This window comes from Hyaena hyaena, unplaced genomic scaffold (genome assembly GCF_003009895.1).
Source record: "Hyaena hyaena isolate Hyena2069 unplaced genomic scaffold, ASM300989v1 scaffold_337, whole genome shotgun sequence".
In the NCBI taxonomy this organism is placed as follows: Eukaryota; Metazoa; Chordata; class Mammalia; order Carnivora; family Hyaenidae; genus Hyaena; species Hyaena hyaena.
Window position 1 is genome coordinate 647,114 of NW_024080966.1, and position 27,589 is coordinate 674,702.

Below are 27,589 nucleotides of genomic sequence, written 5' to 3' on the forward strand. Positions count from 1 at the left end.
TAATCTAATCAGTGAGCAAGCGCTGGTAGACTGTATTAGATACTGTCAGGAAAAAAAGGCCAAGATGGCAGGGCAATTTAGCATTTTCACACATCTATTAACATTCAAACAAAAAATTTATGATTCTCTCTGATTTCCGCTGCCAGAGATAACCTCTGCAAACTAAGCATTAAGAATTCTCCTTTAAGGAAAAGATATACATGGCTCTAATATTTTAAAATGAACCCCGAAACTAATCCTTCCAAAAAATAACACATGTTCCAAGCAGAGAGCCATATATTATCAATCTACAACTCGTCACTTTCCCACCTACCTTAAAGTCAGATGCAGAAAACCCTTTTAGGAAAATGTTAAGAAGTGTACAAGGAGATTTTACTGTAACATGGATAACAAAGTCCTTCACCCAAAGTACCATGTAAGTTTTCTGAGAAGAAGCCTTAAAAAACACAAACCCTCAAGCAACTCAAAACAACTGGCCAGCTTTCACCGCTACAGAAGAAGCTAGTAGCAACTAGTTGCAAGTAAAGGGACACATGGTGATTACGAGTACTGATCTTCTGGGAACTTAGTAGTTCTCAGATTTTTTTTTATATCTGCCACTTAAAACATAGAACTGACAAGTTACCACAACATAAGAATCCCTCTTTCTTTCATTTGCTTAATGGCTACAAAGATAATATAAGGTGCAAATTAAGTTGCTACCTCCAAACAATCGAGCAATCAAAGATGGAGTCAGGACAGCTCATAGGGAAAAGTAAGTTAAGGCAGTTCTGTTCTGAAAGGCTGGATAAGAATGGGGGAAACCTGTCAAATAGCCTGGACGAAATCAGGGAGTTGAAAAGAAAGCACTCACTTCCTTTAGCACTGTGGGAAAATCCCAGTTGCTAATAGAAAGCTGAGGAAAGTTTAGTTTGGATGATTTCATTTTGTTTTCCTTCCAGCATCATCGCTGGGTTCGAACGGCTGCTTTCCTCCCCTCACATTACTCAGTAAAAACGCCCCCACTGAATTGAGTTGTCTTCCGGAGCCGTGCACCCCCGCAGCCCAGCCTGCAAACGTGCTCAGGCGCCTCTGGGCATGTTGTGGTCTCACCAGTCTGCGGGCCAGAGCTCCAAACTCAATGGACAATGGGAACTCAGCCCCATCAACGCCAACTACAAAGCTCAGGAGGGCCATTTCCCTTTTCCTGCCCAGATGCTGTTTTCCCTCCTTCGAAGTAGGGCCCCGTGCTCCGCCAGATCCCCAGTTTGGGCTGGGGCGCGCGTCTCCCTCCCCACCTGCAGAGCTGCTGATCCTCTGGAACCCCAAATAAGTTGTACCTCGGCGCACAGGCCAAAGGGGATCTCCTTGCCCAGGGGCTTGGTTTGGGACACGGTTTTCACGGTCCAGGTAGGACGGGGAAGGGATGTCTCTGGACGCTTGGTCATGGCCCTGCAGGCTAAGCCGTTCCCGCTGTCCCCTCCCTCGCCTCCACTTGTCTCCCCTCCCCCTCCGGCGAGGAGAGCAGAGAGGTGCCGGCTGGCAGCACGGCCACCACCTCCTCCAGTGGAGACCTCGGGAACACTCACCCTTTCACCACAAAGAAGGGGTCCTCCATGGACATGGCGTCCCGGCCCCCAGCTGCCTCACGCCTGCTCCGCGCACCGGGCGCCCGCGCCCTCCGAGCCTCCCTCTGCCCACCACACCGGCCTGCCGCAGCCGCCGGCGCCTCGGCCTGGGGAACCCAGAGCAGCTGGCGCGCGCAGGCCGGGGAGCGCGGGACCGCCGCTGGTCCAGCAATCGGTCGCCCTGAAGACCGAATCCCGGTCTCCGACGCCGGCCCCCCGCGCCTGCCTCCACCCCCGGCTCCTCCCGGCGCGTCTGGCAGGCTCGACCCCGCCCCCGGGACCTGCGGCAGCGTCCAACCACGAACACGGCCCGCTGCACCACTTCCGCACCCGCGCTCACGTGACCAGGACCGGCCCCGCCTCCCGTCCGCAGAGCTTGGGCGGCGAGTCTAGCAACCCTGGAGGCGGGGCTCTGGGGCTGGTGCCGGGGCCAGTGCTGCCCCGCCTGCCTCCTCAGGCTTCAGGGGAGGAGCCGTTCGTTTCCTCTTTGGGGGCAATTAGGTTTTCAAGATACGCACCCAGTACCTGATTTGCACAATCCTGTTACCTTTCCTGTACTTTTAACACTTGATTTTGATAACATATGATTTATAAATCTATCTCGTCCTCGACTTGCAATACAGCATGATCATATAACATTATCTGACTATGATAATGTTGCAGAACTCCTTTATGCGGGTCTTACTATGTGTCCCGGAATGTCCTAAAGGCTGTATGTGCATTATCTCAATATTCTTGGGGGGAAGGAATTATTTCCAATTTGTAAATGACGCAAGTTCAGAGATTTCAAGATTTCCCGTGGTCACACACCATGGACAGGGCAGAGCCATAGATTCTGTGCACCTTCCACCAGACTGGGTATATTTTCTAATGCTGTGCATTGTGCAAGTGAACAGTAAAGTAATCTTTTCATACAACATTCAGTGCTTCCCTGGAGAGGAAAAAAGGGGCCAGGTATGGCAATTTCTTCCCGGCCATAGTTCAAAAGCTCTTCAGACAGCATTTTGGTCAGAACAGTTAGCCAACTCATGCTATGTATGCTATATAGGTTTTGTGAACTTTAATTTATCACTGGGCACTTACTGTGTGTCAGGCACTGTGCTCAGTGATCTCAGTTGCTCTAATAATAAGGAAATTACTGTTATTATCCCCATTTTACAAATGAGACGTCTGAGACTCTTGGAGGTTAAGTGACTTATTCAAGGTCACCAGTCTTTTGGGAGATGGATGAGTCCTCAGAGCCAGACAAACCTGTTTGAACCAGGGCTCTGTTATTCAGTTTCTTATCTACAAAATGTGAATAATAATATTTGGCTTGTGGATTACTGTGAAGGTTCAATAAAAAAGCATGTAAACCCCAAGATCCCCAAAGAGTGAGTCAGCAGTTGTAAAGGTGTAACCCAGCCAATGTGAGTTTGCTCCTAGGTGAGTCCAAAACGGCACCATGTTGAGTAGTTGCGCAAAGAAAACTTTAATTTGCAGCAAATAAGAAAGGGTTTCCGAAGTGATGGCTCCCCAGGAGAGGGTGAAGGTGTTCCTTTTGTTCAAAGCTAGGATGAATATTTAGATAGGGAAGCCTGTCATCCTATGTAAAGGCAGGAATAAGGTTGTATGTTATGTAAATGAGTCTGAGGCTCCTCCCTGGGCAGATATTTTAGTATTATAATGAAGTAAAGGTAGTTGTAGGTCATTCCAGAGATTACTCCATGGTCCGTCTTCGCAGGCAAGGAGGTAGAGGTAGGTGGGGCCATGTGGGGTTTAGCTCAAAAGGACTGGGTGGTCTGGGCCAGTGGGAGGTCTCTTCAGTTTTGTACTTTTGGGTTTCATTGGCTTGAGTTAAGAGGTAAGCCAGAAAACAAGAGCTTAAGGAAGAATGTAAAGGTTAGTAAGTACAGGCAGGTGGGCAGTAAATGTCAGGTCTTGGGGTCTAGCAGGTGACAAAGGGAGAGCAAGGAGTGAATCTGATAGATGTTTTCAAGAAAAGACAAAAGAGGTGTCCTCTAGACATGAGGAGAGATTAAATGAGGCCAGGGAGCCAAGAAGAGGCTCTGTGCTTCTCTGAGACCCTGGAAGAGCAGTGAGGTCAGAGGTGGGGAAGAGAAACTTTTGGGAGAGCAGCATTTAATTTGGTTAAGGACAGGGTTACCTGGGTGGCTCAGTCAGTTGAGCATCTGACTTCAGCTCAGGCCATGATCTGACTCACGTCTCATGAGTTTGAGCCCGGCGTCAGGCTCTGTGCTGACAGCTCAGAGCCTGGAGCCGGCTTCGGATTCTGTTCTCCCTCTCTCTCTGCTTCTCCCCTGCTCACACTTTGTTTCTCTCTCTCAAAAATGAATAAACATTTAAAAAATTGGCGACAGACTGAGATGCGAAGGTGAAAAGGGCTCATTTTTCATTCATTCAGCAAATAACATGTGACTGAGGGGCAGATGGGAATACTGATTAGGAGCCATAAGTGGAACCAGGTTGCCTCAGTTCAATTCCCAGTTCTGCTGCTTCCTGATTATGTGTTTTGGGTAAGCTGTTAAATCTCTCCCTGTCCTCATCTGTGAAATGGACCCCATCATAACACCTTCCGCCTAGAGTTTCACGAGGATTAAATGAACCGCTGTGTGAAAAGTGCTGAGACAGTGCCCGGTGTGTGTGGTGCTTTTATATGTGCTGGGCACCGAGGAACAGAGATAAATAGGCTTGATCCTGGCCTTCAAGGCCCAGTGGGACAGACAGGCTCCGTGGAAAGGGAAGCTATCATTAAAATGAGGGAGAAACAAAGGAAGCTACTTTTTTCTTTTCTTTTCTTTTTTTGAGTTTAATAGGTCCGAGGTCTCGCCATAAACAATTGCTCAGGAAGAATACTCAGCAAAAAGCCACCTCCTCCCATCCCCCCGCCAAAAAAAGATTTAAAAATTCTCACGGAATAAAAAACCAAAATAGTAGTTGCCTTGGGCTTGTATTGACTGGGAAGGGAAACTTCCTGAGGTGATGGAAATGTCCTGATAGAAATATCCTGATAGGAGCATGGGTTACAGTTACATGCCTTTGTTAGAACTCATCAAACTGTAACACTTAGATTCTGTTCATTTTGCTGGAGGAGGCTACCGCTCCACCTCTGAGTTTTCCATACAGTCCCGAAAGGACATCCCGGAGATGTAAGTTTGCAAAGTTAGGAGAGTGAGTGACAGAAGGAGCTTGCTGGGGTCCAGGCACAGGCCACTAGGCCCCGGATCCAATGAGAATAAGGATCAGACAAAGTATGGAAGCACATCCTACCATTAAGGATTCAGGGTAGACTGAAGGCATCCCTTCCCCCTAAAAGCTGAGGGAGCTCCATGACACCCCTACCAGGGAATCGCTTCTACACTAAAAATGGGAGTAATAATACCCAGCCTGCTCCCTCACTAGGTTATTCTAAGGATCAGCTGAGATGATGTATATAAAAGCATTTTGGAAAGAACGAGGTATTCTAAGTACCCTAAATTCTTTTTTTTTAAGTAATTAAAAATGTTTTCATTGTGGTAAAATACACATCACAAAATTTACCATCTTAACCATGTTTAAGTATACAGCTCAGTATACAGTAAGTATACTGACACTGTTGATCAACCAATTTCCAGAACTCTTTTCGTCTTTGCAAATATAAAACTGCACCAAATAAACAACTCCTTATCCCCCCACTCCCAACAACCACCATTCTTTCTGTCTCTGTGAACTTGATTGCTGTAGGAACCTCATAACTGAAAGCATACAGTAGTTGCCTTTTTGTGATTGGCTTATTTCACTCAGTATAATGTCTCAAGGTTTGTTCATGTTGTAGCATGTGTCAGAATTTCCTTCATTTTTAAAAATATTTATTTTTGAGAGAGAGAGAGAAAGAAAAAATGAGAGAGAGAGAGAGAATGAGTCAGGTAGGGGCAGAGAGAGAGGAGGGTACAGAGGATCTGCATCGGGCTTTGTGCTGACAGCAGTGAACTTGAGGCAGGACTCAAACCCAGAAACCATGAGATCATGACCTGAACCGAAGTTGGACACTTAACCAACTGAGCCACCCAAGAGCCCCAGAATTTCCTTCCTTTTTAAGGCTGGATAATATTCAGTTGCGTGTACATACCACATTTTGTTTATCCGTTTATCCATCCGTGGTCACTCGGCTCCCTTGCACCTTTTGGCTGTCGTAAATAATGCTGCATGAACATAATTGTACAAGTATCGCTTCAAGACCCTACTTTTGATTCTTTTGGGTATATATCCAGAAGTGGAATTCCTGGATCCTATGTTAATTCTATTTTTAATTTTTTCAGAAACCACATAGACTGTTTTCCACAGGAGCTGCACTATTTACAATCCCACTAACAGTGCTTCAGGGCCTCAGTTTCTCCACATCCTTTCCAACACTTGTTACTTTGTTTGTTTGTTTGTTTGTTTTTAAAACCAACCGTCCTGGGGCGCCTGGGTGGTTCTGACAGTTGGGCGTCCAATTTCGGCTTAGGTCATGATCTTGTGTTCGTGAGTTCGAGCCCCAAGTCAGGCTCTGTGCTGAGAGCTCAGAGCCTGGAACCTGTTTCGGATTCTGTATCTCCCTCTCTCTGACCCTCCCCTGCTCACACTGTCTTTCTCTCTCTCTCTCAGAAATAAATTAAAAATAAAATAAAATAAAATAAAAGCAACCATCCTAACAGATATGAGGTAGTATCTCATTGTGGTTTACATTTCCCTAATGATTATTGCTGTTCGGCGTCTTTTCCTGTGCTTATTGGCCATTTGTGTATCTTCTTTAGCAAAATGCCTATTCAAATTCTTTTTTTTTTTTAAGATTTTATTTTTAAGTAATCCCTACACCTAAAATGGGGCTGGAACTCACAATCTCAAGGTCAAGAGTCCCATGCTCTACTGATTGAGTCAGCCAGGCACCCTTCAAATGCTTCGCTCATTTTTTAATTGAGTTGTTTTTTGTTGTTGAGTTCACCCTAAATCCTTTTAGAAACAGCATAGAGTAAGGGAGAAAAGTGTTACATAGATGTTAGGTATTATACTCTTCATCATTTTCCCAATCTTTTGAAAACCCTGATATGCATATGTATGTTCTAGAACACTCTAGGAAACATTCACTTATATTGGTTTCTATTGATCCAGCTATGGCTCTACGTTTCCTAGCCCCAGCCACAGGAAATCCACACAGTGGTTATGTTTTCTTTCCACTCCTTGGATGTTACCAACACCTCCCATTCTTACCCTTTACGCACTGGTTTAAAATAAACAAAGAGGATTTCTAGTCAACTTACATATCCCAAACACTAAGAAGTGATTAAGAATTTATGGAATATACATTTGATGGTTATTTAGAAATGTTTCAAAGTGTGTAATGACATGTATGGAAAATAGCAAGACACAAAATTATATATATGATGTGCATTTTTATATACACTGTTCATTTTATGTGCACATTTATACATATATACACTCTCTTCATTTTTACATACACATTTGTACACATATACTAACATTTTTATACATAGAAAACATTTATATTTAGAAAAAAGGAAATGTAAAGTTTGGCAATTTTTACTTGGATAATCAGAAATAGAAAAAGTGAAAAAAAATTTAAAAAGAGAAGTAAAAAAGCCAACTGACCACATATGGAAAAGGTACATCAAAAGTTAGCAGGTTTTATTTTTAAATATTTTTATTTATTTCTAGGAGAGATAGAGACAGCGTCAGCAGGGGAGGGTCAGAGAGAGAGGGAGAAACAGACTCTGAAACAGGCTCCAGGCTCTGAGCTGGCAGTCAGCACAGAGCCCGACGCGGGTCTCGAACCCACGAACCGCGAGATCATGACCTAAGCGAAAGTCGGACGCTTAACCGACTAAGCCACCCAGGCGCCCCAAAAGTTAGCAGTTTTAAATTCTTTCTAGAACAAGACAAGTTAGTCATGTATGAATGAATGGATACTGGTAAGTATTAAAAGTTAAAATATGTTATTGAATTTGAACCATTGCAGGAGGGCAGGTATGACCTTTACCATTTTCCATAAACTTGTCAGTGCACAGAGAAGTAAAAACCATAATCTCTCCTGGTAAACTAATGAATAACTAGAATAGTAATAACAATTGCTAACATTTACCTACTATGTACCAGACATTGCGCTAAGTAATATCCATGCATAATCTTCAGAAGTGGCTCTAGAATTTCTACATCGGGCAGGTTTTGGAACATAACTTGTTTGTATGGAGGGATAGGTGGCTTGAACTGAGATTTACAAGACTGATCCACTGTCTTTTCTTAAATTACGGGTTTGTTTGGGATGGCTCAAGAGTACTATTGGTGATTGCACGTGTGATAATAGTGCTCTAAAGTCCCAACAAGTGAGAAGTCACAAGTCCTGGGAACCACTGGGGATTTCATTGAATCCTCACAACAACTATAAGGAGTTATGACCCTCATTTTCCATATGCAAAATCTGGGGCATACAGAGGTTGATAATTTGCTCGAGGTCTCATAGGTAGGAAGGGGCAGATCCCCATTTGAAAACAGGTTTTTCTGATTCCTAAACCCTTATTCCTCGCAACAGGATCCTACTGCCCATTTGTACAAGGGCTAGCCTTGCCCCAAAATTAGCAAATGGATTTTACCTAAGCAGAGAAAATGGATCAGACTTCACACACACACACATACACATACACATGCATGTTCATGCAAGCTTGAACACATGCACACCTGTTGAATATTTTAAAGTAGCCAAGAGGAAACTACTTATTGACTGTAATAAATTACATTGTGTGGAAAACAGCATTATTTAACAAACAAGACCCCTCTGCTAACTTGATAATTTGTCTTTTGGTTTTTGAGGATGACTTGTCCCACTGGCAAATAGGTCAGATTCTTCAGAAAAGCCTTATGATACACACAATAAATCAGGTGTTAAAAGCCAACACACACACACACACACACACACTCACACATGCATGCACACGAAGCCAAGACACAATGAAAGGGATCCGTAGTGAACAAGATAGGCACAAGACACTGAAAAGTGCAGCCTGAGATTTAAGGATAGACAATCATGCAGAGGGAGTCTTGTTCTTCCCAAGGAGGATTCCAAGGATGTTCCCTACCCCAAGGATTCCCAGCTTAGTGGGCAGAACAGGCTTCCCCTGTCCTTTAGGATCTTGATTGTCATTAAATCTATTTATTTAAGAATTTAAGGACTATTAAAGCTATTCTACTTTTTTAAATGCATTGTAATAATGCTAAGTGAAAAACAATTTACAAAATAGTATTAGGATGGGAAACCCTTTTCTGATAACATGAACCCCCCCCAAGTGTGCTTATATACATGCATATGTAGTCATATGTGTGTATATAAAAAAGACAGATACTAAAATGTTAACAGTGACTTTCTCTCAAGGATGATTTTTATCTTATTACTGTGTGATTTTTTTCAAGGTTTCTGGATTGTATTCTCTAATTTGCAATTTGAAAAAAAATGGCTCAACATGAAAGGCATGGTCATCATACCTGCTTTTTAATGTAAATGCTGTAGACTGTGGTATAGTATGCATTTTTGGAACAAGATATGAACAGAAAATCAAAGGAACAAATACATTGCCAAGGAGCTCCATGGCTAGCAAGAGACATGTAAGACTCCTGGGGACCCTGGGGGGGGGGGGCACATAGTTGATCCACATTTGTTAAATGAAAAGCAGGGGGAAGAACAAAGGTGAGAAGGAAGAAGAAAAAGAAAAAATACAAAGATCTGAGAAGGGAAAGTACTAGGAGGGCCTGAGAGGTTGCCAAATATTAATTTCACTACTTGGCTTCTTTTCTCTTTGGGGAAATGGGAGATACATAGTCTCCTATCATTGCTATAACAAATGACCCCAAACTTAGTGATCTAAAATAACATACTCGTACAGTTCTGGAGGGCAGAAGTTTGAAAGTGGGTCTCATAAGCTAAAATCAAAGTGTTGACAAGGTTGCATTCCTTCTTGGGGCCTGAGGGGAGAATCTGGTCCTTCTATTTCCAGGCTGTCTACATTCCTTGGTGTAGGTCCCCTTTTGACAATGGCATCCCTTTGACCTTGCTTCTGTTGTCACATCTTCTCTGACTCTGACCCCTTTGCCTTCCTTTTATAAAGACCTGTGTGATTACCTTGGGTCCACCAGATAATCCAGGGTAATTTCCTATCTCAGGATTCTTAATTTAGTCATACCTGCTACATCCCTTTTGCCAGGTAAGGTGACATTCACAGATTCTGGAGATTAGGATGTGGATATCATTGGAGTGATGAGGGTGGGGACATTATTCAGCCTTCCACAGAAGGAAGCCAATATTTATAGTTCTGCTACCTGCCCGGTGCATCATAAACAGAACCTCATCTGATACTTCAACAACCTTGTGCAATGTATGCCAGGATTTGCTTTTAAAGTTGAAGAGACTGAGCCTTGGTGCAATTTGGGATTCTGCCCAAGGTCATGCAGCTGAGATGCAGAACTAGTCCCCTGAACTCCAGTGCAAAGCCAGCCTGCCTCATGGGCCTGCCTCCATTCATCTCTCCCATTCAGCTCTACTTCCTCCTTCCTGTCTGGGCCTGTCCCCTGGCTCCCTGGACAAGCTCAAGCCGCCATTTCCCAACGTGGCATGCTCTTCTGATGACAGCGCAGTCACAGCTTAGGCCCGGGGATTGCTAAGCCAGCAAGCCAAGCGGCTGCCCCTCAGAATCTTCTCTCAGGCCTTTTCCTTGCCCTCCTTTATTCATCAAGCATTTTTTGAGCTTATTGTGCTTGGTGCTAGAGCAGCAAGGAGGATAGACATAAGCTAAAAATAACTGGACAGTCTAAGCAATATATGCAATAGCAGACAAAAGGGGTCTAAGACTGTAGGAAGCGAGAGCAGGGAGTTCCAAGTCCTGGGAACTTTGTGTGAATCTTTTGCATTGACTTTAGGTGAAATCTAAGCTCCAGGGAAGAACCAAAGACTTCTTTTCTCTTACACCCCTTAAGGGGCCAGGTATTCTTAGTCTTTCTGTACCTTGCACGTAGCTATGCGCCAGGAATACTTAAAAGTTGGGAATAGGGTCAAGACCAGCACCCCAACAGTGTGAGCATTTTTTTGTGTGTGTTTCAAAAATGCTTGCTGACTAAAGGAGAGCAAGGAAAAGGCCTGAGAGAAGATTCTGAGAGGGAGCCGCTTAACTTGCTTGCTTAGCAATCCTGGGACCAAGCTGTGACTGTGCTGTCATCAGAAGAGCATGCCATGTTGGGAAATGGTGGCTTGACCTTGTCCAGGGAGCCAGGGGGGACAGGCCCAGACAGGAAAGAGGAAGTAGAGCTGAACGGGCAGCGTGTGCTACTCACAAAGGGCTAAAAGTCACCTTAGAAGGCAGCCAACACCATCATTTTGTTGCTCTATTCTACCTAGCAACTGATGACATTAAGTATTTCTCCAAGTTTTTATTACGGGGGGGCCCTGGGTGTTGCTCAGTTGTTAAGTCACTGAAGAGCAAGAGCTGGTGTTTCAATTCAAAGATCCCCAAAGAGAAGGACTTTAGGGGTTGCTAATGGTCTCCCATTACCTCTCATCACTGTCTTAACAGTGAAGCACAGCCTGTGAGGGTCACAGATTTTCTTTGCTCTGAACCCAAAGCTGAGGCAGCCTGAGGGGAACAGCTTGTCTTCCCCTTGTGGTGAAATGATGAAGCCAAGGATGGAAAAGCATATTTATTAAACCCAGGATGTGCATGAGCGATGGCCAGCTGGACAGTTTTCCAGTTCGTGTGTGTAGACTTTCGAGGTCACCCACCTGCTGAGGGTAGAAGCCATTCCGGAAAGACACTCTTGGTAACTTCCTCACTTTTCTTCTGAGCATTGCTGCCTGTCTTTTTTGCTCATATCCTTTCCTTTCCTTTTGTTTCTCTTTACTAGCTTGGTGAATCTCATGGGGTGTGGTCAGAGTTTCAGGGGCATTGAATAGAGGAACACATCCATTGCTCAGGTTTATTTCTGGTTGTTGTTTTTTCCCTCTTCCTTGCCATAAGACCTACCTGTAACAAAAGATCCTAGAAAGATAAAACTATGGTTCTGGACTTGTTTACTGGGTATAAACAGAAGCAGATGCCTTCTGTTGTCCTAAATACAGAAGAAGGCCCACAGACTGGAAACACCAGGCTCCTCTGCCTTAAGAAACTGCTCATCCAGAAAGGGGCTGGTACTCCTGAGTGGGTTGGCAAGCAATGTCTAGAACTCAGTCTGGGTCACCACCATAGGTAGTGATTCATGAACTTGACAGTCAAGAGCTCTTTCAAATCATCTGTGTATTAATTCCACAAATGTTGGTTGATTGGCTACTATGTGCCAAGCACTTTTGGAGATAGAACAGTAAATAAGACAGACATAGTTCCTGCTTCTACAGAAATTTAATCCAGTAAAGTCCCACCATTCAAGTCAGAAAGGAGAAAGACTAGGGGTGAGGAGGATAAGATACAAATGATGGAAAGAGGAAGGGAGGAAGGAAAAAACGGGTGATATTTCTAGAAGCTCAAAGCTTATGTATTACCTACATTTGATCCTCAAGGATCCTCTGCACATAATCTTTCATGGAATGGTCTCACTAACCCTTGTGGTAGACTAAGAAAAAAAAAAAATATATCAAGGTGAGGAAGCCCAGGCCCAGAGTAGAGAGGTTGACTCAGCTCATACAATGAGCAGAGTCCAAAGCAGGTACAGGTCTTCAAGCCTATAGTCTGGGGTTTACCACAATGTCACAGCGACTTTGGATGTGGATATTTGGCACTTTGATCACTGGTGGAATTTGAAATAAAACCAGTCAGCTATAAAGGGTAGGTCATTTTGTGTTGGTTATTCTCCTGTTGACTCATTAGACTCCAATCCTTCTCCGTCCTGTCTTGTCCCCTGGGAAGTTAACTGCTACAGATTGCATCACCTAGTTACTCTTGCAGGCTGATTTCAGGTTGGGTTCACCCAAAGGGAGGTACTGAAAGGAGAGCGATCAGGGAGCAAGGAGAAAAGAAAGGTTGGGGATATTTTTTATTCTTCCTTCCTTGCCTCTTCCTGTAATGCCTCTGGTAGTAGCTGTGTCCCTCTGCAATATAGTTTTCCCTGAGTAGTCCCTTCTTCATGCCTAGCCCCACTGAGCCTTGGTAACACTATTTGCTTCTCTTATCTCTACAACTCTAGGAGTGGTAATGGCTTTCCATGATTGCTAGCTTCTACGTGTGCCATCATCCCTCATTTATTCCCTTAAAGTTGCCCATACATACACAAAGAAGGAAAAGTCCTTCAGGTCTCTTCATGTGACTCATTTGGAGTGAAAGCTCTTTCCTGCCAGAACCCCAACCGAGCATTCTGAGGGATGTTGTCAAGGAAGGGAGACAGGGTCATGAACAAGACTTGGTCTACTTGATATTTGTGCCTAATGCTGGCTCTTAGTAGGAGCTTCTAGATGGGGAAACATGGGAAGGAGATACTAGGGTGTTTGGGGTCATGACTCCAGGAAATGTCAAATATAGCTCCAATGTCACTTCTGGTGTGTTGCTTTCATTGACTCCAGAGCTTGCAGTAGACTGTCCCTTCCTCTGGAGTCCCAAAGTGCCTGTCCACAGTTCTATAATTTTCTACTTTCAAAACTCTTCCCTTAAAGGCAGGGAGAGATCACCTCATTCTTTTCTTCTTTATTTCCCAGGCACTACCTAGTGACCAATAGGCACTTAATAAATAACTTCTTGAGTGAATTTATGTTAACAGTAATGTCCCTAAGAAATTGAAGTTATCTGACTGGGAGCCATATAGAATTTGGGGACCGATCATGACTACAAATTTGCAACTGTGGTTTTCTGTAGTTGTAGAATTTGTATGAAAAAAAAAAGTGACATTTCACTCTTTACAACCCATCCTGTTCTTCACTTCGCAGTTTCACTGTGAAACTGTGACCTGATGTGAGTGGGTGTCATTAGTGTGGGGCATACATGGGATCTCTCTTGCATAGCCATATGTGGTTTGTGTGTTTCTTCTTGAAATAACCGAGGTCAATCTCTTGCTACTATCTCAGAATTCTATGGGTGTATCAATCTGCTATATCAATCTGCTTCACAAATGGTAGGGTCCTTCACAGACAAGGACTAATGATGGATAAGCCCCCTAAGTTGCCAACCAGACTAGTGTTAAAAGGCAGACTTGCAGATTATCTGCTTAGAAATGGCCTAGAGTTCAAAGAATTAATGTGAGAAAATGCGGGTCTTTGCTATAGACTTTATTAGACTTCGGTATGTTTCCATGGAGCTGTTGCCAAGGTACGTGTAACCAAAATCTCTCTAAGACAATGTTCCACTCCCCTAAGGCTCTCTTCTTTTTGGCTGACATTGAATCTATCTAAATTTGAGAAATTGAACTCATTGGTAGGTTTTTTCCTCTGACTAGTTAGAATATCTGTCTATTCTTTCTTAAAGCCCATTGACCTCAATCCTCTGACCCCAGGAGGTTGCCAAGAACTGGAGGGAGAGGGCATAAGTTAAAGATGAAGCATGTGAACCCAGATTGAGACAGATGACAATGGACATTCTTTCTGATGTCCCAATTTATATTTATTCTGGAAAACCTTTCACGAGTACTCATCTCAAAGCACATTTTGTTACAACTTCAGCGAATCATTTAAAAAGAGTAAAATTCATAAGCTGGAATTCTTCTGGGAAATCTGAGACATATGGTTGTCGTTGTATACAGAGAGTGCTAAGAAAAAAACCTACCAGAGCTCATTCATTCATTCTCTAAAGCTCTACGTGGCCCTATAGTGTTCTCCTTACTATTTATATTCCTCTGTGCACCCTCCTCAAGGGCTTGAGCTTGCCGTTCTCTCTGGAAGGTTCTTCTCCCATGGCTCACTTTCTCCCTGTATTCGAATTTCTTCTCAAATGCCACCTGCTCAGATAAGCCTTTCCTGGTCCCTCTATTTAAAAGATACAGTTTCCTTTCTCTGCTTTACTTTTCTTCACATGCTTTATTACCTCTTGATCTTGTATTATGTATTTATCTATTGCCAGTCTTCTTCATAGAAAAAAGCTCAGAGAAAGGGATTTTGAAGTATTCATTGCTGTATCCCTAGCAGCTGGGTCTGTGCTTACTGGGAATTCAGAAAAGGATAAAATTTAAATGAAATAGGGCATTGGTAACCTCCAAAAAGGTAGACTCGAAAGAGAAGCTTAAAAAATCAACTTGTCACATTCAGCACTTGCAGGCCCTGATAAGTTCCTGTAGTTAGGTGGGTGGTTAGGAGACAGACTAGCCAATCTTACTGGGCCTAGCAGCATGTTTGAGGAATGTCCAAACATCCTTTCAACCAAGAGTATCACCATCCACTTCTCCCCCTCATACCCATGATGCCTGAAATTCCCGAAGAGTAGTTCCCAGGAATCATAATCATTTGGATTGTATTAAGGCATGGGGCCATTTGGGAGAACCAAAAAATAATAATTGGGATTTTGTTGACCTGGTTATCCAATCAGGACCCACAGCCACTTGTGAAATCTAGAGCCTGGGTCCTCCGGGACTGGGAAATCGGGGACAATGAGTCATTGTGACACAAGGGGGCGGGAGAGAGCAGGGATGACCAGGCGAGGAGACTGAAACGGAGCCTGGAGTGGGGGAAGTGCCCCCATGTTAGGGTCAGTTGGGTAATCATATAAGGTGGAGGGAGTGCCCATCCAAGAGGTGAGAATGTGATTCTTGGCTCCTCCACTGAAGGGCTCTAGGGATGTTCTTAGGCAATTTTCTTCATCTCTCTGCACCTATTTTCCATCTGTGAGATGGGAATTAGAAGACCTACTTCAAAGGGTTGCTATGAGGAATAAATGCAACTCATGTTTATCAGGGACTTAGCATAGTACCTAACACATGGCCTGTACTCAAGAAATAAATTGGAGTTCTGATGGTTATGATTCAGATGCTACTGCCGTTCATGGCCCATTGGAGGCCCAACTTCATGGACAGTTTGCCACCTCCAGCTTGGAGCATTTCTGGATTCCTTCATATGAGAACAGGGTCTGTCTTTGCCAAGCTACTGGATTACTCTGTTGGTACTTCCTTCACAGCACTTACTGCTTGCTGCCATGTGTTATTGCCTTGTATTTATTTCTGTTGCATGCTTTGGTCCTCCAGTAATACTGTAAGTCCCTAGAGGACAGAACTGGCATCTGATTTGTTTTATTGTTCCTGACATTGACTCACCATTCCTTGTACATCACAGATACCCAATAAATATAAATTGCCTCCTGGATGAATATCAGAAAACGCGTCGTCAACTATTTTATAATCCAGTAATTTTCACAATCCTTTGTAAAAATGGCCCAACTAGTCAATCTACAGGCTAAAGGGGACATAACTGAGAATGTGACCGCTGCATCTGGTCTAAGGGTAGTTTAGTTGTGCTGTTCAGGCTTGTCAGCAATGTCTATCAGAGGCTGCTGGGACAGGGCAGCACAGGTCCTTTAAGAATTAGTTGGACTGGTCTGGACAGAAGACTAAATTCTAAATTGCAAATTTCCAGGGCGCCTGGGTGGTTCAGTTGGTTGAGCATCAGACTTTGGCTCAGGTCATGATCTCACAGTTTGTGGGTTTGAGCCCCACATCAGGCACTGTGCTGACAGCTCAGAGCCTGGAGCCTGCTTCAGATTCTGTGTCTCTGTCTCTCTCTGCCCTCCCTCCCCCCACTTGTGCTCTGTCTCTCAAAAATAAACATTAAAAAAATAAATAAACTGCAAATTTCCGTTCAATAAGTGAGTGATGCTGATAATCTATGCAAAAGGTGAGAGAAATCTAATTTCATAATTATTGGAACAAGAAGAAAGAATTGAAAGATTAAATTGAATTGTAGGAAATAAAAAATGGTCAATTACAGGTTTTTTCAAATGATTCAACCTGCATTATTATACTAACAATCTGATCATCTGGGTAACATAGCTATAGGATATAAATATCCTAAGGTCTAATATACCATGAGAGAAAGGGTATCATGGATTTTCCCCTATCCTTTCTGTTCTGAGTTAGTGACTTAACATCTGTCAAGCAACTTCCCATCACGGCTGAGGTAGCATTTTGGAAGCCCAACTAAGGAGCAAGGGTGACTTGTACATGTGGACACACCAGATGGGTAAGTGGGCCCATGGCAAAGGGAGAGGGCTGCAATGTCCTGGAGCAGAGCCACGCCCCCGCAGCTGCAGGAGGGAGGCAGGCAGATGACGGGCAGATGGAGGCCAGCCTTCAGGAGCAGAGCAGCCTTTGAAGTCTGGCCTGGCTGGTGGAGACAAACTGCTCAGAAAAACCAGGACCTGGATTGAGATTGAGGTTGGCAAAACGACATCACACTGTACTTGGACAGTATTGTCAACAGAACTTGTTTCTAATTCCCTCTTATAAACTCCAGAGAACACTGATTTTTACAAGGTTTATATTTTCAAAAGAAAGCGAAATTACACGAATTGTAAATATTATGTGTGGAGATGATATCAGTGACACTCAGACTAGATCTTCCCATTGAGCAGGAATGTTCCAAGTGGCTAACACTTGTTTGTTTTGTTTCTTGACATGTCCCGGGTCTGTAGACCCCAGAAGTCATAAAAGGAACCCCAGATTCCAAGGGAAGTTCTGTAGCAATCCAGGTTAGCTCAGAAACACGGTCTCTTTGAGGGCATCTGGGTGGCTCAGTTGGTTAAGCATCCAACTCTTGGTTTCGGTTCAGGTCATGACCTAATGGTTCATGAGTTTGAGCCCCACTTAGGGCTCCATCAGCACAGACCCTGCTTGGGATTCTCTCTCCCTCTCTCTGCCCCTCCCCTCCTTCAAAACAAGTAAATAAACTTAAAAAAAAAAAAGAAAGAAAGAAACACAGTCTCATTTTAAATCCCTTCTTCCTTCTCTGCCATTCTTTGCCTGGAATTTGACTTCTATACAGTTTTTTCCCATGAATGAGTGTGGAAGCAATTCCTACCTAAGTCTTCCCCCCTCCCTCAGCTCCAGCCACAGGCCTTCTTGCTGCTCCTGGAACATGCCAGGCCTTCCCTTTCCTCAAGGTCTTCGTACGGTCCCCTGCGTGGACAGGTGTCCCCAGATACCTGCCTGGCTCTCTCACTCCCAGCAGTCACTGGTTCAAAAGCCACCTGGGGGATGCCTTTCTCAAGCATCGCTGTTTTAAACTGTACTGCTCTCTTCTGCAACTTTATTTTTCTCCATTGTAGTTTTTAAAGATATGACATATATTTCATGTATTTTGCATCGTCTGCCTTCCTCCCCTCCATTAGGGTGAAGTCTTCACAAGGGCGGACATTTGTATGTGCTTTGTCTGCTGTGTGCTTGGGACCTAGAACAGTGCTTGGCACGGAGGGGCACTCACATGCTTGTTGAATAGACAGATCGATACTAAGAAGATGTGAGAACTAACATTCATGACTTGTTCTTCCTTTTGCCTCCCTCTTTAAACCGTTGCATATCGGCAAAGTAGCCACAAAACCTTTCCAGATGTGGAGAAGTGGACTCGGTTTCAAAATTGGTTGCAGATCCAAGCACATACACCCTTTGCAGATTCCAGACTAGATGCAAATTAGATTTCAGTGCTGCTCCCCACTCACCAGCCTGCACCTTCTGAAAAGTATTTTTAAAGATATAAATCCCAGGTTAAAAAGATTCCTCTGCATCTCAGCATATTTCAAGGCGGAGAAATAAAATGCTCTGCCAACAACTTAATTCACAAATATTTACGAATCTCCTACCATGTGCCAAGTTCCCTGTGGTAGGCCTTGGCAGGAAACACAAGGGAAAAAAGCAAAGTCCCCATGCTCAAGTGCTTTAGGATCGAGAAGAGGGTAGAAGGTAAGTGGAGATAAAGAGAAGAGAAGGCAGAATGTGGTAACTATTGATTCGGGGGTAGTACTTGTACTCTGCCTCATTCTCTGGATCTTATTTTTATAAGAACCAACACTTTTTCGGTGAGAGACTCTTATGCTCAACTTGAGAGTCTTCCTTAAGAAGAAGTGTTTCTTCATACCAGCCCTCACCTCCCCCACCCCTCCCAGCCCCAGGAAGGAAAAGGGGAAGGTAAAATTTCAGAGCCATGGAAAGGGGCCTTGGGCCTTACTTTCTGCCCAAGCCTAGGGAAGACCAGGCTCTACCTTGCTCGGCGCTGCAGCTGATGCGCAGGATATCACCTCCAGGGAGGTGCCTATGGGGCTGGGTGCCTACTCTGAACCCCGCCAAGCTGCCCCCCACTCAGCTAGAGGCGCAGGGAGAAAGGAGCGCAGAGTTCTGCTCATACCAGACTGGTGCAATTAGGTGGAAGGGGACCCAGCTGGCCTGGTTTCAGCCTCAGGGAATACTTTCTCCCCTCATAGTTAAGGTAAAGGTATCCTGGCCTTGGGGTGGCCAGTTCTAAAAGACAGCCTACATGAATTCTTTCAGAAACAGTTTTAGAAAAAAGAAAACATGGATAGACTTGCATGGACCAACGTTGACCTAACCGCTTTGTGAGATGATTTTTTAAATTTGATTTTTTCTTTTTTAATTTTTTTAATGTTTATTTTTGAGAGAGATAGAGAAACAGAGAACAAGCAGGGGAGGGGCAGAGAGAGGGAGACACAGAATCTAAAGCAGGCTCCAGGCTCTGAGCTGTCAGCACTGAGCCAGACATGGGGCTCAAGCTCACAAACGGTGAGATCATGACCTGAGCTGAAATCAGACACTTAACCGATTGAGCCACCCAGGCACCCTGATATTTTTTTGTTAAATATATCTTTATAAATAAAGAGGAAAGAGTAAGATAAACCTCATTAAATAGTATTCAGCCTAGGGAATGGGAGCCTGACACCCATCCAAGGTTCTCGGCAGTGACACGGGCCACATGGGAAGATCTGAGTTCTAGGAGAGTTCACAAAGGAACAAGAGCACCCGCCAGGGCAATCTGGAAACATTTTGGGGAGGTGGTGTCTGGTACAGTCCCTAGACAACCAAGAGAAGTCCCTGGATGTGGATGTGGCCCCCCATGTTAGAGGGCCCCGCTCTGCTCACCCCCTACAGGCTTCCCCACAGAGCAAGGAAAAGCACTGTGCTTTCAAAACTCTTTATCTCAGGAGTGCCTGGGTGACTCAGTCGGTTAGGCATCCGACTTCGGCTCAGGTCATGATCTCACGGTTCGTGGGTTCGAGCCCCGCGTTGGACTCTGTGCTGACAGCTAGCTCAGAGCCTGGAGCCTGTTTCAGATTCTGTGTCACCCTCTCTCTCTGGCCCTCCCCTGCTCATGCTGTCTCTCTCTCTCAGAAATAAATAAAACATTAAAAAATTTAAAAAAAAACACTTTATCTCAGGAGGCTGAGCCCTTACGTGGGTTCTCTGAGTGATGTGTGTGTGTGTGTGTGTGTGTGTGTACATGTACCTGCCCATGCACACACAGGGGCAGGGTGGGAGCCCTCATTTATCCACCTAGAGCCTTCATTCATAAAAAGAGGGAGGGGGTGGGTTATCAGAGTTTGCAAGCCCTCGTAAGGCAACCTCGGCGGACCAATGAGTGACCCCGGGCCCTTCCTCTGAAGTCCAGAACAGGACCCTCTACTTCACTTCCAAGTTGAGATTACCCAGAAAATTTCATCCTCGAGTTCCCAGACCTGGACAGGGAAAGGCTCCAGGTCTTGGGCTGGAGCTCTAAGGTCCTCCGTAGGCTCCAGCTCCTGGGATTCTGGGATTCTGTGAAAGGAAATGGCAGTTGGGTCCCAGGAGGGATGCAGCTGAACACTGAGCACTGATGTGTGTTGTCGTAACTCTGAATATCTTCCTTTTTTGCCTCCTTTGCAGAGACTGGGACTCTGACATCTTTTCACCTGGGCATTTCACTGTTTATTTCACTGAATTTATTTCTCATCCCATCATTGCATATGAGTGTCTTTTGGCAGAAAGAGCCACGGGCTCTGTGGGTGGCAGAGAACCCCATGCCTGATCAGGAGGGTTACACTCAGCCGCCAAGGGGCCAGCAGGAGACCTCCAAGGGGGACCATAAGCAGCTGCAGAGTCAGCACAGCCATTCAGGTGGTGAAGGCAGCAGAGATGGACGCACCCCACACCAGCCCCCACCCCTGCGGGGAGCCTCCCTCTGGCTGACAGTGAACCAGTGAACTCGAGCAGTTGGTTGCTGAGCTGCAGTGAACTCTTGGCAAAGCCTGATGGCGTTCAGTGCCTGCCACCTGCCCTAAGCATCTTCCAAGTGGTCTCTTCCTCAGAAGCCCTTTGTCCTTTGCTCTCCATATCTCTATGCCACCCCCATTCAGGCCTAATCTGTATCTTCTTTCTCAGTCTGAACCTGGGCCATTCTGTGTCTCATTTCCTGGTATCCAGGCTTAGTGAATCGCTTGCTTATGTTTAAGGACTTGCTATGTTAACTTTCCCAGGATATTTCTGGCTCTCGCATATCTTTTCCTCCTTTACTGCATTATAAAGTTCATCAGTGGGCATTCCCATGATTGGATAATTCCCCAAGGCAAACATTATCATAGTCCTATGGTGTGCAGGAGGTACTCAGCAAACAGCTGTTGATGGGTGGCTTATGTCACAGGCACCTCCTGGGGGCATGCCTGTGGGGTGATGTGTTTGGGGGCAGAGGATGCTTCCAGCCATTCCCCTAGTCATCACCTGGATGCCCACCTCCACGTCCCCATCTAAACCACTTCGTGAGCCGCATGTGTGTGCCAGGGTTTCACACCTACCAGAGAATGATTGGCTAGGAGTTGCTGGAGCACAGAAGCACCACATTTCTCCAGCAGGCATATGATGGACAAGATTTCATCATCTTCACTAGAGATATCCTTTCCTGGATGGTAACTGATAATACGGCTCACATCACCAAGTGGGCACAGGAGGCTAGTTGACATGAGTTAATACCAAAAGAATTGGCTAGAAGAAGAACATACTGCCTCGTTAAAGAGGTTCTTGGAGTTTGGGGAAGATACCCTACAAAGGACTGGTAACAAGAAAGGAGAATGCCAGGTCCCCACATCCTGAGAACCCTTCCTCTAATCTAGGTTATAGGCACCCTATTTTGGAATCCACCTTGTTAGTCGGACTACAGTGATTTGTAACTCTCTGTGAAAACTTCCCTTAGTTACTTTTTATCAGTATCTAGACAAGATTCAGCAACTCCACTTGTCTTAACAGAGTGGAGTACCTCCAAGGGACACCTCCTTTTTGAGGCACCCAGTGAGACAAATCCTTCCATCCCCTGTCAGTGATAAGCTGGGAAGTACTTTGGGAGGGAGCCATCCTGTAAGTGGTTTATTAAACTGAGGGCTCATACAACACCCGTATGAGAGAAAATCTGGCCTTATATAGAAGACAAATGGAGGCTCTTTGCTTTACAAACGGATTTAAGATTTATTTCAGTATAAAGCCCCTCATATCTTAAAGATATGACCTAATTGGTCAGCTTTTAGTTACTACAGACTTTTCACATAATCTTACCATTCAAAATGCATTTATGTCTGTATCATGCTATGATACATGGGTAACTCCTAGATACAATATGCCTTTTCCCATAGGAGTGATCTTTAATGGTGGCACTTTCCAGAGCTGTGGTGGGCTTTGGGGAGGCATCTGGGTCACGGTTATGAATATGGGCTATCTGCCCAAGAGTATCAGCTTTGGAGGCAGAGGGCTGGAGTTTGAACTCCAACCCTCCCACTCACTAACTGAATAACCGCCTTCGTTGCAATGGTTGCTGGTAACAGAAGCCAACTCAAACTGGCTAAGACACAATGAGGAAGCTATTTGAAAGATGCGAATCAGGGAAGTGTGAGAACCCAAGAACCTAAAACCAAGATTCGGATGGCTTTTTCCATGAGGTGGGGATGTGGCGGCCAGCGTAAAGCATATACATATCCTCATAGCTTCAACATTCTAGGAGAATGGGCTTCTCTACCAGCTCTGGTTACAAAAGTACTTTTTTTTCACAGAAATATGGTTGGTCTGAACCGGATCTTGCACCACCCCTCGGACGAATTGCTGAGATAATGAAGGATGAGTTTCTAAGATTGGCTGTGGTACAGAAATCCGGTAAGAAACAAATGGCACACTCTAAATAATTTCACCGAGGAGAACTCAATCGCGGGATTATTCACAGAGGTCGAATCCGGATTGGGGAAACCAGTTAGGCACAGTGAAGTACTCAGAGACTTGCAGCGGAGGGAAGCCGTTACACCCCCACATCTAAAGCGGTGAGCAAGGGCTGGTGCGGGGCCCTACAAGAAGTGCCTTCTAGCAAGCGCTGTGCCCGTGGAGAACACGGCAGGGGCCGACTTCAGGCAGGTGGCTGCGGAACAGGTGCTCATGACCCCAGCCCTTCTCTCCTTTGGCTCTCTCACATTTGCTGAGGATGCTCGCCACCGGCCAAACCTGCTCAGGCCAGGGAGACCCCAGGGGCGGTCTGACAAGCACAACCCCCCAGGGCACAAAGTCAAGTACAGATCAGAGACTGGATCTGGGGGCCAGAGAGAGAGAGAGAGAGAGAGAAATCAGGACACTGTGGGCTATGTTTGAGTGGCAGGATTAATATTGGTACTTCTTAAGGATTCCTGAGTGGCTCAGTCATTTAAGCCTCCGACTTCAGCTCAGGTCATGATCTCGTGGTTCATGGGTTCGAGCCCTGCCTCAAGCTCTATACTGACAGCTCAGAGCCTGGAGCCAGCTTCAGATTGTCTCCCTCTCTCTGCCCCTCCTCCCCCCTCTTTTTCTCTCTCCCTCTCTCAAAAATAAACATTTAAAAAAAAGTTTGGTACTTCTTAACAGAAGCATACATTAGAGTCAGGTAAACTAATTTTCTAATATATTTTATGTGTTTGTCAGGAGCAGGGGTTCTTAATATCAGAAAAAAAGTGGAGTTAATAGATGCTAAGCCAACAAAGCAATAACCTTGAGTAAAATAAAGTTGTGATAATGCCTACATCACAGACATTGGTGTGAAAAAAACATACCTGGGAGTACTTTGTACATGGTAGTTCTCTGCTTACACATTAAATGTCATCATTGTTGCCAGACTAGAAAATCTCTGACAGCTTAGGATCTGGCTGAAATCTACGGCCAACTTGAGATTGTGTACTGGACTGCTGATCACTGAGACAGATATGAAGAGGGACCATATGAGTCTCCACTCCCAGATCTTTTTTTTTTAATAGTTTACTGTCAAGCTGGATTCCATATAACACCCAGTGCTCATCCCCACAAGTGCCCTCCTCCATGCCTATCCCCCTCCCCCTTCCCCTCCCCTCCATCAGCCCTCAGTTTGTTCTCAGCATTCAAGAGTCTCTCATAGTTTGCCTCCCTCCCTCTCCCCCACTATATTTCCCCTTCTTCTCCCCCATGGTCCTCCATTAAGTTCCTCCTAATCCACCTATACGTGCAAACATATGGTATCCGTCCTTCTCTGCCTGACTTATTTCGCTCAGCATAACACCCTCAAGGTCCATCCATGTTGCTACACATGGCCAGATTTCATTCTTTCTCATTGCCATGTAGTATTCCATGGTATAGATAAACCACATCTTCTTGATCCATTCATCTGTTGATGGACACTTAGGCTCTTTCCATGTTTTAGCTATTGTGGAGAGTGCTGCTATGAACATGGGGGTCCGTGTGCCCCTATGCATCAGCACTCCTGTATCCCTTGAGTAAATTCCTAGCAGTGCTATTGCTGGGTCATAGGGGAGTTCTGTTGTTAATATTTTGAGGAATCTCCACACTGTTTTCCAGAGGGGCTGCACCAGTTTACATTCCCACCAACAGTGTAGGAGGGTGCCCGTTTCTCCGCATCCTCACCAGCATCTAGAGTCCTCTGATTTGCTCATTTTAGCCACTCTGACAGGCGTGAGGTGGTATCTCAGTGTGGTTTTGATTTGTATTTCCCTAATGAGGTCCACTCCCAGATCTTGATGAGTGGTATAGCCTTTGAGTGCAAATAGGGGCACCTGGGTGACTGGCTCAGTTGGTTAAGCATTCAACTTCACCTAAGGTCATGACCTCACTGTTTGTGAGTCTGAGCCCAGTGTCAAGCTCTGTGCTGAGAGCTCAGAGCCTGGAGCCTGCTTTGGATTCTGTCTCCCTCTCTCTCCACTCCTCCCCCACTCATGCTCTGTCCTTCACTAAGGTAATAAACACTGCAAAAGAGAAAGAGAGAACCCTTAGCTGCCTGCCCTCTTGATTTCGGGGAAGGGAGGGGAAACTAGGGAGAAGGTAGGAAAACTGGAACAAAGTTGCTATAAGTTTGGATGTGAGGGTTAATACTAATCATGTTGATTCTCTCTGGGATGGGGAGCTCTTGGAAAGACAGGGGAGAACCCGGGCCCCCGGGTTGTGTGGGAAGAGTGTGGGCAGTGCGGCGTAGGTGCATCTGCTCCCCCTCCAAGCCTCCTGTTTATCATCATGAGTGTCCTAATAGGCTCTCAACCCTTTGGTCAAAACCCATTCCTAGGAAGGTATCTGTGACATATCTTATAGGCAATGTAAAAAGCAGCATCTCTCCTTGTGGCATTTTTTTTAATGTGGGAAGTGTTTTTTCTCCTATGAAATTTCATGCCTCGGGAAAAAGAGAAGGAAAGTTTTGTTGAGACAAGGCTCTTCCTTTGATCAGAGTACCAGATAGCAAGGCGGGGTGTAGGGGTGAGGCCCATGGATGGGCAGGAGGTGGCCCTTCCAAGCCCTGCATGGCTCGCATCTGATGGGACCCAATTCAGTGGGAACGTTAGGATAGCACCATCTGGAAAATTAGCAGAATAGTCAAGAGGAAGCAAGGCCACATATGGACAGGGTTTTTTGTTTGTTTGTTTTTGTTTTTGTTACTACAGGTGCCCCTCTGTGATGTGAATTTCTGTAGCTCATTCGAGGTCATAACCATGACACGATCTATTTATTACCTATGTTTGTTTCTGATGACGGTCACTGTTTTCGGCCGTGTGGCTGCATAACAAAACACCGCAGGCGGGGTGACTTATAAACAACAGAAACGTAGTTCTCACAGTTCTGGAGACTGGAAGTCGGAGACTGGGGTGTCGGTGAGGTCAGATGAGGGCCTGTTCTCAGCCGCAGACTGTGGACGTCTCATCACATCCTCACATGGAAGGACTGGGCCAGGGATCTCTCAGAATTCCTTCTTCTTCTTTTTTAAACATTTATTTTTGAGAAAGAGTGAGACAGAGACAAACCGGGAGCCAGGGAGGGAATCTGAAGCAGAATCTGAAGCAGGCTCTTAAGTAAAATAAACAGAGAATCTGAAGCAGGCTCCAAACTGTCAGCACAGAGCCTGATGCAGGGCTTGAACTCACCAACCAGGGCATCATGACCTGAGCCGAAGTCAGATGCTTAACCAACTGAGCCACCCAGGTGCCCCTCCAAGCCTCTAGTATGAAGGCACTAATCCCATTCTTAAAGGTTCCACTGATAGGACTTAAGCATCTCCCAAAGGTCCTACCCACTGATACCATCACCCTTGCTGGTTAGGATTTCGACATGTGAATCTGGGGGGTGGGGGTGGGGGTGGGGATGCATACATTCAGACCATAGCAATCACCAAAGTGCCGGCCGAAGGACATAAGGCAGTTCAGAGCCAAAGCAGAGCCAAGGTGGCTGTGGCATCTATTTGCACTAGCATGGAATGGAGAAAAAAGGAAGGCTGAGTTCTATGCTCCAGGCTTTTGCTGAATTACTCATCAAACAGCCACACATTTTGTAATTCAGTTTTCCTTTTCTGTGACTCATAAAAGTATTTCAAAGGTTAACAGTAAATGATCCTGACACACTTTCCAAACACTCAAGCTTATGAGCCCCACCCCCACTCTACCCCCAATTAGAGGACAGAACTTGGCTCACCTCCACACTCGTCATTCCCCAGCCCACTGCCCTAGTGGGAGGCACACAATAAATATGTTTGTTGTTGATGGACTCGAGCTCTGGGTCATTCTTGGTTTTAGATGTTTCCTGCAATGAAGAAAATTAGTTGGGAAACCCCGTTGCCAAGTTCTACTGTTGTATGCTCTGTACCTATGATACCTGTACTGTATTTAACTTTATTTCTTCTTTCCAGAGCCCCACAGGTCAGAGCGAATCACAACTTTTCCAAGGATGACAACTCCTTTCTGCAGAGTTCATGGCTTTTACCCCCCCAGAAATTTGCATGATCTGGTTGAAAAATGGGGAAGAAATTGTCTAAGAAAGAGGTTATGGAGACATTCTCCCCAGTGGGGATGAAACCTATCAGACACGGATATCAGCTGAGCTGGGTCCTCAGAGCAGTGACCTTTACTCCTGCCCGGGCAGACTGTGGCCTCTGTGTGGCTGTTCAGATCCCTGGGGTAATGGTGGGTTATGGCTGTTGGGAGATTGAGAGTGAGGAACAGTGGAGAGCAGGAAGCACTGTGTGCTTTTGAAAATCAGTGGTTCTCTCACATTTTTGGCCTTAAAGCTCCTTTATTCTTAAAAATTATTGAGGACACCAAGGAGCTTTTGTATATGTGAGTTGTATCTATTGCTAGTTACTGTCTTATCAATTACAAATGAAAAAGATTGTTAAGTACAAAAAAACACAAGTACATATCTATAAACCATCGTCACCACATCCCATGTAGCCTCCAGAAAACTCCATTGTGCGCATGTGAGAGATCAATATTTAAAAAAAATGACATAGACCTCATAGGCTCCCTGAAAGGGTCTTGAGGCCTCCTGGGGCATTCAGATCACAGTTTGGGAACTGTTGTTCCTCTGTTTTCATTTATCGCCCTACCTGAAGCTGTGAGTGAGAGGTAATAGGAAGAAAAGTAGTGTTGGGCTGCCTGAAGATCAAATCCAAAAGTTAGCCTAGAAGGAGAGGGGACTTGCGGATTTTTCCTCTCTTGCTTGTATTCAGAACCAGAAAATTGAAAGCTGTTGTTGGGTCTACCGTCCTAAGAACTGAAACTGGTCCT

General features: G+C 45.1%; 2 protein-coding genes across 3 annotated transcripts in view; one reads left to right on the forward strand and one right to left on the reverse strand.

Moving 5' to 3' along the window:
- The window catches only part of STX6 (syntaxin 6), a 53,209-nt gene extending 51,369 nt beyond the window's left edge, over positions 1-1,840 (reverse strand). For both annotated transcript variants that reach the window (XM_039249317.1, XM_039249318.1), the window contains exon 1: positions 1,569-1,840. In XM_039249317.1, the coding sequence (XP_039105248.1) occupies positions 1,569-1,603 (35 nt within the window). In that variant the 5' untranslated portion in view covers positions 1,604-1,840. The remainder of the gene's footprint in view (positions 1-1,568) is intronic.
- An 18,687-nt stretch (positions 1,841-20,527) lies between these two features.
- Positions 20,528-21,647, forward strand: LOC120243232 (major histocompatibility complex class I-related gene protein). The gene is given in 3 exon segments (XM_039249314.1): positions 20,528-20,678; positions 21,339-21,522; positions 21,524-21,647. Coding segments are annotated over 3 exon segments (459 nt in total).
- Positions 21,648-27,589: the final 5,942 nt, after the last annotated feature.